The sequence below is a fragment of the Penicillium odoratum genome (genome assembly GCF_028828045.1).
Source record: "Penicillium odoratum strain IBT 22623 chromosome Unknown utg000004l_segment0_segment0, whole genome shotgun sequence".
Taxonomy (NCBI): domain Eukaryota; kingdom Fungi; phylum Ascomycota; class Eurotiomycetes; order Eurotiales; family Aspergillaceae; genus Penicillium; species Penicillium odoratum.
In genome coordinates, this window is record NW_026643146.1 from 648,660 (window position 1) to 664,088 (window position 15,429).

General features: G+C 48.8%; 6 protein-coding genes across 6 annotated transcripts; 5 read left to right on the forward strand and 1 right to left on the reverse strand.

Annotated features, from left to right (window-relative positions):
- On the forward strand, positions 1-1,215 carry N7520_004496 (DUF4419 domain-containing protein; the record flags this gene model as incomplete). The annotated part of the gene is made up of 1 exon (XM_057138430.1): positions 1-1,215. The coding sequence occupies one exon, from the start codon at positions 1-3 to the stop codon at positions 1,213-1,215; it is 1,215 nt and encodes a 404-aa protein (XP_056996637.1).
- A 448-nt stretch (positions 1,216-1,663) lies between these two features.
- On the forward strand, positions 1,664-2,776 carry pex7 (putative peroxisome biosynthesis protein (Peroxine-7); the record flags this gene model as incomplete). Its single annotated transcript, XM_057138431.1, has 2 exons — positions 1,664-1,827; positions 1,906-2,776. 2 exons carry the CDS (start codon positions 1,664-1,666, stop codon positions 2,774-2,776), a joined length of 1,035 nt encoding a protein of 344 aa, XP_056996638.1.
- Positions 2,777-3,582: 806 nt separating this feature from the next.
- On the forward strand, positions 3,583-4,777 carry N7520_004498 (TauD/TfdA dioxygenase family protein; the record flags this gene model as incomplete). The annotated part of the gene is made up of 3 exons (XM_057138432.1): positions 3,583-3,799; positions 3,848-4,564; positions 4,620-4,777. The coding sequence occupies 3 exons, from the start codon at positions 3,583-3,585 to the stop codon at positions 4,775-4,777; spliced, it is 1,092 nt and encodes a 363-aa protein (XP_056996639.1).
- Positions 4,778-5,134: 357 nt separating this feature from the next.
- N7520_004499 (DUF1014 domain protein) lies at positions 5,135-5,915 on the reverse strand (the record flags this gene model as incomplete). Its single annotated transcript, XM_057138433.1, has 3 exons — positions 5,135-5,636; positions 5,692-5,792; positions 5,859-5,915. 3 exons carry the CDS (start codon positions 5,913-5,915, stop codon positions 5,135-5,137), a joined length of 660 nt encoding a protein of 219 aa, XP_056996640.1.
- A 606-nt stretch (positions 5,916-6,521) lies between these two features.
- Positions 6,522-7,709, forward strand: N7520_004500 (GPI-anchored transamidase; the record flags this gene model as incomplete). The annotated part of the gene is made up of 1 exon (XM_057138434.1): positions 6,522-7,709. The coding sequence occupies one exon, from the start codon at positions 6,522-6,524 to the stop codon at positions 7,707-7,709; it is 1,188 nt and encodes a 395-aa protein (XP_056996641.1).
- Positions 7,710-12,636: 4,927 nt separating this feature from the next.
- On the forward strand, positions 12,637-15,251 carry N7520_004501 (cell division control 45 family protein; the record flags this gene model as incomplete). Its single annotated transcript, XM_057138435.1, has 2 exons — positions 12,637-13,407; positions 13,458-15,251. The coding sequence occupies 2 exons, from the start codon at positions 12,637-12,639 to the stop codon at positions 15,249-15,251; spliced, it is 2,565 nt and encodes an 854-aa protein (XP_056996642.1).
- Between the last annotated feature and the right edge of the window lie 178 nt (positions 15,252-15,429).

The following is a 15,429-nucleotide window of genomic DNA, read 5'->3' on the forward strand; positions in this document are numbered from 1 at the left end:
ATGAGTGAAGCATGCCGGCATGAGTATATTCGCAGCCGGAAGTTGCTGCAGAGTTCATTTCCACCGAACATCTTTCAAACATCCCATATATCCGCCTCCGAGCATGCCTTCGTGTGCGCCGTTTTCTGCGCCTATTCTGATCATCATCACTTGACGATACGGCCTGAAGATGTGTGGTTCTCTATTCTGACGCAACTTGGTTTCTTTGTCAATCGACACGCAGAGGAACTGCGATCTTTTTTTGTGACCCATGAGGGGCAAAGAGAGATTGAAGTTATCGATGCGGGTGACTTTGGTGACTTTGGTGCCTTGGCCTTGCTGATGACTCGGATGATGGAGAAGAATTTGGTGGATGAGGAATTGCGGACCTGGGTCATGCCAGAATTTACCACCACAACCGAATCCGACCGTGTTGTCGCAGCTGTTTTGATGATGGGTTCCGTACAGAAGTACTTCACGTACAGAGTGAGGACCTCGTGTGGAATTCCATCTGTCACTTTGCTAGGCGAACGAAAGGATTGGATACTTCTTTTGGAGAAGCTTGAGAAAATCTATCAGCTAGGGGACGAACCTGCGCGATTTGCCCAGCTTCTCCGGCCAGTTCTTAATCATTTTGTCGCTTCTTTTGACAATCCAAACTCACCCGAAGTACTGAATTTCTGGAGCGGAAGTTGCCATGAGCGCCACTTCGGCAGTGGAACAGCCTACTTGGGCGGCTGGATCTCAGTCTTCTGTTTTTGGGATGCAGATGGAAAGTTGTTGCACCAAGAAACGATGCATCCCAATCACTCGCGGGATTTCGAGGCCCGTAACACTGATCTGGGCTTGGATGACGCTGTGTCACGCCGTGTCAACATGGATGATATTCCAACTGGCTTCTCCGCTGTTCCAGTCACTGTGGAAGAAAATGGGCATCAATATGACACTATGGTAGTAGCTGGGCTAGTAGGCATCCAAGCTACATCAAGTGAAGTTGCTTCGATTCCTTCAATACATGAGAACAATGGGGATTCATCAGGGGAATTTCGTCTTGATTCTATCCAACCGTTGTCAGGATGGTGGATGTGTGAAACAGAGCGTCAGGAGACTGTCGAACAGCTCAGCAGTGAGATTCAGAATGTTGAGGATGACATACCGAGGAATGTCGTGTCGAATGTCCAAGCAGATTTTGGAATGGAAGCGGTCAACAGGCCTGACGAACTCACAGCTTTCTGATAACTAGTACTATCAGACGAGGTACGACCACCAACAGCACCATAACGAATTTTAGAAACCATTCCGGTATCCTCTATCATCTTCATTGATATCTCGAGTGAAGCAAGATGTCCTTCCATTATTTATTATTTTTCTCGTTCTACTGGAACCTCATTCCCTTTATTACCATACCCTACAAATCAATTGTCCTACTTCTACTACCATGATATCACCCTATTCCGCCCGATAACGCGATAACGATGAAGATAACGATAACGATAAGAAACCGGAATAAACCTCGGTCTAAACAGATGAGTTCCCCCGCAGTTCATTTGTTCATCTCAAACGCGTGAACATGCTCGTTACGACTTTCTTACTCTGATACCCAATTTTTCCGTCTGGCCTGCATTTATCGCGGTTTTCATTTCTTTAGTCACTTTTAAGTGGTTAGGGAGCCCGGTCCCTCATAATGCTTCAATTTCGCACCCAGGGTTTCAACGGGTCCGCCGTCAAGTACTCCCCATTCTTCGATAATCGTCTCGCAGTCGCCAGTGCAGCCAATTTTGGCCTGGTCGGAAATGGCCGGCTTTGGATCCTGGAACTCACACCGGAAGGGATTGTTCCTATGAAATGGTAATTCACATGCGCAGCACCTGTTTGAACCCCGGATTTTCCGTAATGACACTAACACCTGGTATTGTGCATTTACAGGTTTGCCACACAAGACGCGCTTTATGATCTAGCCTGGTCGGAAATCCATGAAAATCAAGTCCTCACAGCATCTGGTGATGGTAGCATTAAATTATTCGACTGCGGCGTGAATGAGTTCCCTATCCAACAATGGAAGGAACATGGGCGAGAGGTATTCAGTGTGAACTGGAATATGATTGCGAAAGACAAATTCTGCTCCAGCAGTTGGGATGGGACCGTCCGCATCTGGTCACCACACCGTGAACAATCCCTCCTCACCCTCCCGATCCACAGTTGCACATACTCCGCAACCTTCACTCCACACAGCCCCGACCTCCTCTCCGCAGTATCATCTGATGGCCAAATTCGTCTTTTTGATCTGCGCACTCCCGCCTCTGCCTCAAACCATCTTGTCATGCAGTTCCGCAACCACGGGAGCCCAGGCTTACCAGGCCAATATATGCCACCCGCCGCCGCCTACCCTAACGAAGTCCTTACTCACGACTGGAACAAGTACCGCCCTTCCATTCTCGCAACAGGTGGTGTAGACACTGCAATTCGCACCTTCGACATCCGATCCCCCAACCCAGGCCTTGCGATTACTACACTGACTGGCCATTCATATGCAGTCAAAAAGTTGTCTTGGTCACCACATCTTTCCAGTGTTCTGTTGAGTGCTAGCTATGACATGACCTGTCGTGTCTGGAGTGACGGCTCAGACCAACCTGCTGGGCAGTTGCCAAGTGCTGGGTCCCAGCTAGGCATGATGAACAAACATACCGAATTTGCAACCGGTATAGACTGGTGCTTGTTCGGGAATGAAGGATGGTGTGCAAGCGTTGGTTGGGATGAGAATCTCTTCGTCTGGGATGTGCGCGGAGTGATGACTTGAATGATCTCCAGTTGCTTATAAGGCTATTTTTACCTGACACCTCAACCGAACACATTGTTCTCCATGGCTATTATCTTTACCTGATATATCAAGGACTGAATTATCATTAAAAGGCTAGTATGATACCCGATGGCTTTGTCTCGCTGTTCAAAATACATACTTTACTTAATCTTATCCTGTATCCAAATTCAGATTTTTATCTCAAGATTCTCTTCTGATTCTCTTTTCTTGTCTTTAACTTCTGATCAACATCTCGGATAAATATCTTTTGCGGTTCCAGGCAACATTTGGATGCCTGACAACTTTAATGGCGATCAGCCGAAAGTTCGGCAACACGCTTGGTCACGTAATTGCGTGTGATTCGGGGCTGCAAATTCGTCATCAGCCACCACTCAGAAGGCGGATCATAATTATCCAGATAATCGAGACGCGACACAGAATCACACTTATCTTTACACTCGTACTTCTGCGCAAACCATACGATGCTCAATCAACTCAACTTCGCGCTGTATGACAATCTAGCGTGGCACCTGTAACACTCGCTCGGTGTACTCACATTGTTGAGGAATCATAGAGAAAAATCAATTTGATAGGTGATATGTATACCCCGCATTTTTAGCTATCGGGCTATCGACAACTGTATGTAAGTTTCCAAGCTTGAGAAAATCCGTAAGTTGCACGACCAATTGCGTGATTTATAGTCCCGATTATTCGGGAACGTATACTTCTTATCAATCAGAATATCTCTATAAAAGGACCAGTACCTCTCTCAATCACTAGTCTATAAATCGTATACTTCACTCACCATGGCTCCCATCCCTGGCGATTCGCTTCCTGTGCGCCCAGCACCTAAGACTGAGCAACAATATCCAACACCTCTCAAGCTCAGCGGTGCATTGGATCAATATGAGTTTGAAGAAACGACCCCAGTGATCGGTCGTGAATTCCCGAAGCTCAACATTGTTGACGACATTCTGAATGCCCCAAATGCAGACGAGCTGGTGCGAGACCTCGCTATCACTAGTAAGCTCATCAAGATCCCTTACAATACCAAATCCTAATCGAGACCAGTCTCCCAGCGCGGTGTCGTCTTCTTCCGCGCCCAAAACAACCTCACAGACGCCCTACAAAAAGAACTCGTCCACAAACTAGGCCAAGCAGCCGGCAAACCCACCGACTCAACCCTCCACATCCACCCCGTTCTAAATAACACCAACGAATTCGGCGTCGACGACCCCGAAGTCAGCACCATCAGCTCCCTATCCCGCAAAAAAATGCACCGGCACGCCAATCAACGCAACAGACGCCGCTACGACTCAGCACAGTGGCACTCGGATATTCAATTCGAGCCCGCACCAGCGGACTACACTTCTCTCCGATTAACCCAGCTTCCCAAGACGGGTGGAGATACGCTCTGGGCTTCAGGGTATGAAATGTATGATCGGTTCTCGAAGCCTTATCAGAAGTTCTTTGAGGGTCTTACGGCGACGTATATCGGTGATGGCTTTATTAAAGCTGCTCAGGCTGATCCGGAGAAAATTTACATTTACACTGAGCCTCGTGGGAATCCATTGAATGTCGGTGCGGAGCTGTCTACTGTTCATCCGGTTGTGCGGACAAATCCTGTTACTGGGTGGAAGAGCATTTATGCTGTAGGACCTTTTCCTAAGTATATCAATGAGCTCAATGCGGAAGAGTCGGATGAGTTGTTGAAGAAGTTTTATACTACTATTACGGAGAATCATGATCTGACAGTGCGTTTCAAGTGGAGGAATGAGAATGATATCGGTAAGTTCATCTGGATCCGTGCTGATATTTATCGATGGGTTTCTAATATTAACAGCGATCTGGGATAACCGCTCTGCTTTCCATACGGCTACTTTTGATTATGAAGGACTCGGAGAACGATTTGGTCACCGTGCCGTTGGTATTGGCGAGAAGCCCTACCTCGACCCCAACAGCACTTCAAGGACCGAGGCTCTGGCTGCTCAAGGCGCTTGATTTTCGGAAACAAACAGAAATGTACAGATTTCCTTTCAAAGTTACTTTATTCAGCCAAAGCAATTAAGCATCACGGTCATTCCATTTCGTAATTTTATGTCCACGTGTACCACGCTAAGAATGCCCAAAACATGCATCTGACCCCTCATTCTATTCATGCAAGACTGCGTCTGCGCAAATGGCGCCTCGGAATCAGATCCATGCACTGTAAACTGCGAATACCCAATAAGGTCACTGCCTTGAGATCATGCATGTCAATCTGGCATGCAATACCAAGCGTGCCATGCAGTCGCGCGAATTTGAATCGCTACAGCGAATTTTGTTGAAGCTCCTTCTCTGCCGAGAACCTCCTGTGTTTTAATTACCCAATCTGCGCTCGGTCTTGCTGCGCTCCTGGTCCCTGACCGCGGCGATCTCCTCCTTGGAAGCATTGACAGCAACATGGACCTGGTTGAAGGGGTTCTCCTCGCTCTTCTCGAATTCCTTCCGGCAGAGATCCATGCGCTGCTGCCGTCGCAAACCAGGGTTCTCCGCCTCAATCTCGGGCATTCGGCGGGCCTCGAAGGCAGCATAGGCGGCCTTGAATCGTCGCTCGGGGTGTCGCTCGACCTTGGAAGTATCCTTGCTCGTCAGAGACAGAGCATCCAGGGCATTATCGATACCGGAGGCGCTGAGGGCGGATCCCTTCTTGGAGGGCTCGTCCAACTGTGACAGATCGAGACCACGATTCTTCTTCTGTGCGGTCTTAGCTCCAGCACCCTTAGGCTTGGAGGGGGCAGCGGCTTCTTCTTCGGCAATCTGGGCATCGCGCTCGGCCTTCTTGCGGGCAGCTTCGGCTTTCTTGGCTTCGGCGTCCTCCCTAAAAAAACACTTTGTTAACCGTCATGTCGTATGGGCATACACAAGACTCATACTTCTTCGCATTGCTCTTGGATCCCTTGGACCATTGCTTCTCCTCCTCAGCAGCCCTCTTTTGGTCCTCGGCGGCCTTCTTCTGGTTTGCGGCGTCGGCTTTCTATTCCACTGTTAGCATCGGCGCGTTTGTGGCAATGATGGCGGGGGCGGGGTTGTCAATACATACGCGAGCGTTGCCAGCGGCCTTCTTGGAGTTCTCTCCGACTGCTTTCTTGCCACCCATTTTGTATAAATTTTCACTCTGGATGATTCGCTGCAACGATCAGAGAAAATGGCGAGTATGAAGAAGAAAAAAGTGGATTGCTGTTCGGTGATCTGATCCGCCTGGTGATTATGCCGATGCCGAAGCGGGCGGTGTCTCTTGTGACTAATCTATAGTTCAATCAAGCTGACTAACTAACTACAGGTCTGACTAGGGTTTGTATATTTCATGTTTTGCTGGAATTATTACTGACTTCTGGAGGAATGTTTTCATATTCAAATGTTGTTAAATCCTTATTCTGCATAATTTTTAGTTCATAAAGCCAACGCTAACCTTATTCGTTGTAGTCGAGGTCCCTGAAAACCTGAATATTCAGGTGTCACTTCCCCAATGCATCGTTTGTCATCATTCAGCTCCATCTTGAGATTTATCATCAACACCGTTCATTGCCAACATTTCCTCTGGCCCTTCAAGTCCCAGTAATGGCCTTCATATAATCGGGGGGACTTATCATTAGGGACTTCTATCTACTCGATTCCCGCCTCGCGCATTATCCTCCCATCCAGGTAGCACTGGAAGCATCCCTCCTTTCCAGACTATGATCTAGCTTCGACCCTCACCACCACAATGACGTTGTTTTCTCGCTTCTTACAGCTCCTATCGCTGCTCCTTCTCACTTGCGCAGTGACCGCCGAGCATACCTCCAACTGGGCGGTGCTGGTTTCCACCTCCCGATTCTGGTTCAACTACCGTCACCTCGCCAATGTCCTATCCCTCTACCGAACCGTGAAGCGGCTCGGCATTCCCGACTCACAAATCATCCTCATGCTCCCCGATGACATGGCCTGCAACCCCCGCAATGCCTTCCCTGGAACTGTATACAGTAACGCCGACCGTGCGGTCGACCTGTACGGCGACAACATTGAGGTAGACTACAGGGGTTACGAGGTGACGGTGGAGAACTTCATTCGCCTTTTAACCGACCGGCTCGATGAAGATGTGCCACGCAGCAAGAGACTCGGATCTGATGCGGGTAGTAATGTGCTTGTATACATGACCGGACACGGAGGCGACCAGTTCCTCAAGTTCCAGGATGCGGAGGAGATCGGCGCATGGGACTTGGCCGACGCATTTGGTCAGATGTGGGAGAAGAAGCGCTACCATGAATTGTTGTTCATGATCGATACTTGTCAAGCAAACACGATGTATACCCACTTCTACTCGCCCAATATCGTTGCAACAGGTTCCAGTGAACTCGACCAGTCTTCTTACTCCCACCATGCGGATAACGATGTCGGAGTTGCGGTCATTGATCGCTGGACCTACTATGTGCTTGAATTCCTCGAAACGCAGGTAACTAGCGCCAATTCAAAGTTGAACCTCGGTGATCTGTTTGACTCCTATGACGAATCGAAAATCCATTCACAGCCCGGTGTGCGATGGGACTTGTTCCCCGGCGGCGAACAAGAAGGCCGCCTTCGGACTGTGGTGGATTTCTTCGGTAATGTCCAGAATGTTGAGGTGGAGAATGCCAACGCAAGAGAGCCTGGTTCTCTCAAGGAAGACCTGGCTGAGATTGCGCGACTGGTTGAGAAGTGGCAGAATCGCGATGAGGAGTACTCCGCCATTATCAACAACTCAACCGAGCAACAGGCAGACTCGCCTTCTGTGCATTTGCCCCGGAAGAAACCCGTTGGGCCAACCCGAATGACAGACGAGAGCAGCTGGGGCAAGCGCCTGGTTGGACTGTCTGTGGTGGGGACGTGCACTGCGATCTGGGTCGCCGGTTCATATCTTGGTCGCTCTGTGGTTTAAACCTATTAAGCCATGTGGTTCAGCCAGCCTCTTATTGTCATATTTCAGCTATGGATTACTGTATATAGCATATGTTGGTGTTCGGTGTTCAGCGGGATGGTAGGCAAGGTGCCTGTTTCTAATCTACATTCTATATTGCATATGGTACGATCGAGGCCAGAACTGGCCGATTTCTCCCCGTAATTACAAATAACCGCCCCGGTGCTGCCTAGTCGTATTATATTATGTGGTCCTAGGAATCAGTCTTAGTTCCACGAAAGATCTGAGCGAGCCTTACTTTGTTCTGCTGCGGTCATGTGCCCTCCCGCAAACCTCCTCTCTTTGCATCTATCATCAGCCCACTGCATTGCTTTTGATAGATCTCAGATGAACTAGATCTGACCAACCGTCTGAAATTTTGCCAAACACCTCGAATGCAAAAGTCCACTCTTCTTCCACTCGCTGTCCCTGGTCATTCGGCACTTCAAGGTAGTTGTCACTCCCATCGTCGGCCCTCGAACATCAAGGCTGAATGTTACCAGCCCAGGGACTGTGTTGACGCTTCCAGGGAGTGCCTGGACGATCCCGATGCTGGCCAAACAACCGTTAGTGGGGCTAACTTTTCGGACTTTGACCATCATCCGGGCAGCGGCATACATGGCGTCGGCCCAATGTTTGAAAGCCGTGGTTCCAGAATGGAGTTGTCGGGCGATAAGAACGAAGTATGACCGCCGAACATTCTTTATCAATGATAATAACATATGGAGCCCGATTGTGGCCAAAAAAAACCGCTTTGTTATCAATCTTCAGGGTCAGGAATTTTTAACGTAACTCCGAGTCAACGGTCTCACCGACGGACCCGAAGACAATTTCGTCATGGCAAGCAACGGCACGATGCTGGATCTCTTCCGAGAACAATATAAATCGAGCGGTGTTCCGTGCATAACAAAAGAGAAATGGGGCTACCTCCCAGGCTAGAGGGAATGGATTCACCAGGACATTCATCGTTTTCCATATCGGTTGTTGTGCCTGTAACCCGGTGCCCTAGACTACCAATGAAAAGGTCCACTAGATTAGCCGCACAAGCTACATAGGGAAAAAAACTACGTCGTGAAAAGCGATGACGCTGAAGATAGTGACCCGCACGTTCTGACCATGCTAGCCTCCGAGCGTTGTTCTCTTCACTACATAGTAACCTTGAGACTTACTACTTATTGATTTGTTTTACAAATAAAATATTCAGGGTTGAAAGATACCAATGATTGATACTATGAAAGAAATTGGAGTATAACAAATAGGGAATCAAGAGGTTTTTCTTTGGCAAAACATGTTCAGAGACTTTGCCTCAAACCCTAAGTTTCCTCCTTACCCCAGCCCGGTAGAGGATTGTGATTATGCCGACTCGCACAGAAATAAGAAATGGCAGGAATATACAGCCCTAGAAGCTGCAGCCTATACCGAAGACCTGCTGGGGTATGTTCGAATATGCACATACTGGTAGTTCAAAATCCACCTTCTTTCTACGGACCTGTGTCCCAGATCAGTTGCAGGATGGATTTTTCCTTCGAACCAGGGGACTATTCTCCGTTATATCTCCGTCATATCTTATCTATGAATATCTCACTTGAAGAAACCCGCATTCAGGAGTGCCCATTGGGTCTTTCTTGGAACATTCGGGAGCCACTGTATGAGAATCAGATATCCCAAGCCCAACAATGTGACATTCATTTCGAGCTTCCATGGCGCCCACTCCGTAGCCGTAGTATTCAGGGATAACCCCGATATATGCGCCCCTGTTTCGGCTTGTACGCTTTGTATGGAAAACGAAGCATCATCATACCGGCAAGGATGATAATCAACTTCTTAGTATACGTCGGATTAGTTATGCAGGCGAAGAACCCATCGACAGCCTCTTAAACAAAGGTCCATCCGCAAGAAAATATGCATTATCGTTTAACACACATTTCGAAGAGCCTGATCCAGGAAGCTCTGGGTTGCACTTAATTTCAGTCAGTGCCTGGCTTAGTTGGTTTATGTAAATCAATTAAGTTGTTGATCGGTTCAATACCATATATCAAGAAAGGTGAATGATGAGTGATTTAAGGAGGGGAGAACGAGCCCAATCAACTTGCAATTCAATTTGTGAACTACTATATGCGATTAGTTTTGCCGACTTTAGTCTAGCGCCATATGTAGTTCTGTTGCCGAAATAATCCATTAGTCCAGCAAATGGTGGATCAATTTCTCTTTCTCGTCTTTTCTGCACGGACATCTTTTTCTCCACTTGATCACATATGACCAATATTGCCAAAACTCGAAACAAGAGCTATGGATCGGCTACCAATAGAGATCAGGCAAATGATCGCCGACTGGATGAGTCCCCACACCTGAAGCAATATTTTGCAGCTCTAATTCAAGCGACAGACAGGCGCCATCTCTAAGGGAAGCCTACAAGCGCTGTGCCAAGTGAATCGGGAATGGAATATAATTGCCAGGTTATTCTTATACCAGCATATCGTCATCCACTTAAGGAATGGGGAACCCCCCCATGTGCCGCATGCCCGAAGTATCCTTACACAAACGAGACAACTGAGCATTGTGGCAGAAGGGCGTTCGAATCAGCACCGTAAGAGAGATGACGACGGTCAAACGCGAGGATTTCAAAGGAGTCCTAATCCTTTCTCTCGTATCCCTCGTATTCTGGAAGGAACATACTTAGGAGACGAGTACATCCCCCGAGTTTGTTCCTACGTTGGGGGAGATTGGACTTCGGTCCTCGATTTGATTCGAAGAATCCCTTATTTACACGATGTGGGTTTATTTGTCTTTAAGGGTGGCCCGCTTAAGCTCTTTGAGGCTCTTTCGCAGTATCACCCTACTTGTCGAGTCTCTATCTTTACCACGTTGCCCTTGACTCGACCATTCCATGGAAAGCCTTTTACTATCCACAATGTCTGGCTTTCCTCGCCAATGCTATATGCGGTTCATTTTACCTGTTTGGACCATGATCACTCAAGGGTACATATGCATCCTAATAGGATCCTACAGAACATTGTGCTACAGGCACCTCATATTAGAGAGATCGCATTGCAGATTATCGAGTTTAGTGGTGCCCTCGCTGGAAGAAGGTTAATCAATATTACGTTAGGCCCGCTAGCCCAAAGTGAAGAGCCTCTTGGACCTGCCAGAATTGAAACTATATCATGGCCCCTCAATAGCAAAATCACAGCTACGCAGTTCCGAAACTGGCAAAAACCACCGATTTCAGTGTTCTGAAATCGTGGGCTGTCGGCTGCATTGAAGATTCGATACTGCTTCAGACTATTGCGGATATTCATCCTTTCCAGCAGCTGACACGATTGACCCTCGCCTTATTTCCAAAGGATGGCCCAGAGTTTTGGCGTGCTGCGGATTTGATGTATAATTCGCTGCCCCCCTTAACATATCTTTGTCTATTGGGCACATATACGCCTAAATTTGCCAATGATGTGGTCTGTTCTAAGCATGGGCTAACTCTGCTTGAGTTGAAATTACATCGTATATTCACATCATCTCAATGGGCTAGCAGGCAAATTGGGCCTATATATTCGACTGGGGATACTCTAGAGTTGGCAGCCCGGTGTGTATCCCTCCAGAAGCTCCAAATCTGCGTACAGCGACATCTACTAGGTCTTGAGGCGGGTATGTGGAGTGCTCTAGGGCGGTTCCCGTCCCTGACGAAGCTGGACCTGGTGCTAAATTGCTTGCCGAAAATGGGTGCCAACAGGATGCCAGTCCCACTGCGTAACTTGACTGACTTTGAAAAGAGTTTTACGGCGAACAATGGGGATGGTATCGTTTGCCCTAAATGGTTCATTCGGGACTGCATGATCAACTGTGCTATTAGCGAGAGGTTGGCTATGGCATTCTTCACACACATACGCGCATGCCAGGATTCACAACGCTTGATCCAGCTGGTGGTTCATCCTCTATATGATCAATTGGACCAATATTCTTGTTTTCTCCCGGGGATAGTGGGACGATTCATTAAAGAAAGCTTCTTCGACAAACTGGCTACCACTTGGACGGTTAAACAAGACACTCTTGCGGATCTGCATGCGACATGTGAGAAGCCACTCAATTCTGCCCTTCTCAAAGATAATTCTCCAGATGAGATGTTATCGATTTTCAAATCTATACCTCAAGAATTGTTGGCTTGATTGGTATAGCTGGTCTCCACAGTCAGCGTGAGTTAGGGTTCTACAGAATGAATACCAGTTACGGGAAATAGAAAGTATCATATATGCACGTAAACAAGCTAGGCGAAAGGGTGTCTGATTAGTGCAAAGGGGAGCCATTTTCGGCGTAGTTAACGGTCGTGATTGAAAATGAGGACTTCGTGCAGCTCAGGAGGATGACTAACAGCGCTTGGCGGGTGCAGAATAGTAGTGGTGGCCTAGGGCGGTCGAGTGTCTTTTCGTTTCTGGCGCCAGAAGCTGTTATTTTCGTCAGTTTCGTCATTTTCGTCATGTTCACAGGCTCTTAGTAATACGGAGTAAATTAATGGAAAAATGATATAAATTGGCACATTGTGCTACGTAATGTACGAACATAAGCAGTGGCTCTCTAAACCCTTCACACAAAGCCACTCAAACGCAGCTTTGTAGGGATTTGAGTATCTCCCTGCATTTATTGAATAAATAGGACAGGAGTTCAAATGGATAAGCAGTAAGCAGGGGGAAAGTAATTATGAAAATAATTCATTTTGTCTCGGCGACCAATGGAATCTAGTGGCACGTGCGCAGACGCGTCGCGACTTCCCTTCCAAGATCAATTACTCCGTAGCTTCACCAAGATCAACCTCATGATTCCCCCACAACTTTGCCATCTACAGTACTTTGCTTTGTTTTGCTCGCTATTCTTATAATTCTTCATGCTCTTCATCTCCCATCCTCGTCGTTAGCTGGCCATGTATCTTCCGCGCCAGCTCATCTCCCACCTATACCTTCAACTTCTCCGATCTCACCACCCACTTTCCCCACCAGTCTTGATCCTCGTGGCACTCGAACCCGACGCGTTATGTGCGTGCCGAATTCTAACCGCGCTATTAAAACGCGACTATATCCCTCATAAAATTCAACCTGTCGCCGGCTATGGCGACCTTGCGCGCGCGGGGCAGGACCTTATCCAGCCAATGCAGACCACGAATGGCGGAAGTGGAGGTGTGGTTGTGTGTCTTGGTGTAGGTGGTCTGGTTGATCTTACAGAGATACTGGCGTTGAACAACCCCGAGGACGAGGCGGAGGATATGGGAGGGGTCGACATCTGGGTTTTTGACGCGCGCCGGCCGTGGAACCTGGGCAATGTCTTCGGAGGTCAACCTGGGATGAGTTCGGCAATGACAGAGATCGACACCAATGCATTACGGCGTGGGCGTGGGCGAGGGGTCGATAGGGGGTGTATAACCCCTGCGTACAATTCGAAAAGTGGTGGAATTGTCGTGTTTGATGATGGTGATATCGAGGAGGATCTAGCCAATGAACGAGAGGCATACTACGCGCTTCTTGAGATGCCCGAGGTAGACGAAGATGACGAGAGTGACGATGGTTCTTCCGGTGAGGCGGAAGATGACGAAACACAGCCTGGCTCCAAGAAGCGCAAGTCGTGGTCGGGCCGTGAGGATGAGGACGATTCGGATGAGGATGACGAACCTCCTCGGCAAAGGAAACGCAGCAATTCGGTACGTCATTTCTACTCAGATGTTAGGATAAGGGCTAATTCACATTGTAGGGTTCTTCATTCGTCACATCACCTAGTCGAGGAAGAAGAAATGGGATTAACTCGTCCAACTCATCACGCTCTGTCACCCCCAGTGACTCCCCATCGCCTAACGAACAAAAACAACCATCGGCACGATCTCTGAAGCGACGATTAGTCCGACTCAAGAAGAAACACGAGGCAGTCTTGCAGAATTATTATGCGTCGGGTACATCATACTCCGAGCCAATTTCGTCTTTGATCTACTCTCTAGCATCGGAACTTGGTCGAGAAGACAACGACCTTCTCTGGCTTGCGATCATCGGCGTCTCCAGTTTAGAGCTCAGTGGTCGGACCATGACTGGCGTGGGTATCTCAAATACCTCAGACTCCGGAGGTTCTGCCGGCTGGGGTGGGCAACGTGGAGAACACATCCGACAGATTATGCGAGACGAGGTCCATCGTCTCAACCCACCTGATCCCTCGGAGCGAGATCGAGATATCAGAGGCGAGATTAATGGTGTCATTCCAACTACGGCTAGATCTCCCACTGACACATCAATCCGTCTTTCTCCCGAGCCACGCTTCCTGCTTGTTCGCCATTGGTCGCTCTACGAGAGTATGCTTCACAGCCCTTACTTGGCCCCGAGGCTTCATGTCTGGACTGAGAATGGTCGAAAGCGACTGCACAAGCTATTTGCCAAAATGGGTGTCAGTCTAACCCAGTGCCACCAGTACTATACCCACATGGACATGGAACTGAAGCGAGTGCTTCGGGGACGGTTGCTCAAGTACGCACCCATGTACGGTTTGGATGGTTTGGTTCCTCCGGAGCCATCTGGAAATTCCTCTTCCCGTGAGGGCTGGGGCTTTGTTCGTTGCTGGGGTTGGAAAGCATGCCTCTCTGCCACGGACGTCGGTGTTATTCTAGGAGCTATGCTCGAAGTGGGCCCACACGAGACTACTCCTTCCTGGGATGCAAAGCGCATCCCACGACTACAGACGGATGGTGAAAATCCAGGTGTTCCTGGAGAATCTGATCTGGCCAGCCTTCTTCCCCGCTTCTGGAGTGCCTATGACGCCCTTTCACTCACATCGGAATCCCCTACCCTTTTGATGGAGGCATTGCCCCTAGCTCAACATCTTCACCGTGCGATCCTTCGCACTGGCACATCACTACTATCTAAGCACCAAATTCGGCATCTTCGAGCATTCCGCATTGCGGTCGTAAAGGACGGACCTGATGTCCAGCTTTTTACCAACCCTGGAGCTTTGACAAAATTGGCCTTGTGGGTCGCGGAAGCCATTCGTGTGCAAGAGCGTGAAAAGGGTGACTCTGTGAAGATCGGGCGGAAGCGAGCTGCGGGTACCCCTCTTGTCCTTGCTGGCCTTGATGAGGACCGTGATCTTTACGTCGTGGTGGGCACCGGCGGTGGTGGCGGCGTGGTCGACTTTGCAGCCATGTCGAAGCGTCAAGAAGAGCGTCGCAAGAAGAAAGAAATTAAGGAGAAGAAGGACAAGGAGCGAGCGGAAAACCGAGCCAAGCGCGCTGCTGAGCGTGCTGAGCGTGCTGAGCGAGATGACGATGCCGAAGAATCTGAAGACGAATCCGAATCGTCTTCTGAATCAGAATCCGAAGATGAGGAAGACCCACGCGGCAAGAAGCATCTGTTGCGCAACCGATTCGGCATTGCCTTCCAGGAGGTAGTCCAGGAGACCAATGCTCGTGTCCGCATTGATAGCTTCGAGCACTGTGTGGTCGAAGTAGCCAAGGACGACCTCGGCGGTTTCTTGGAGGCACTGAGCTTCCGGAGTGTGGTGGGTTAAGAACCTACCAAAAATATCCATTCACGCAGCCTACGACCCGACATCTTGCACTATTTACGCGTTCTTTGAATTATGGGAGGAAGGATTTGGGTTTGAGAGCTGGACTGGGACTACATGAACGATGAACTGTTGCATTCACGTCCATTATCTTGCATTTCTGAGGTCCTTGTGGACTATG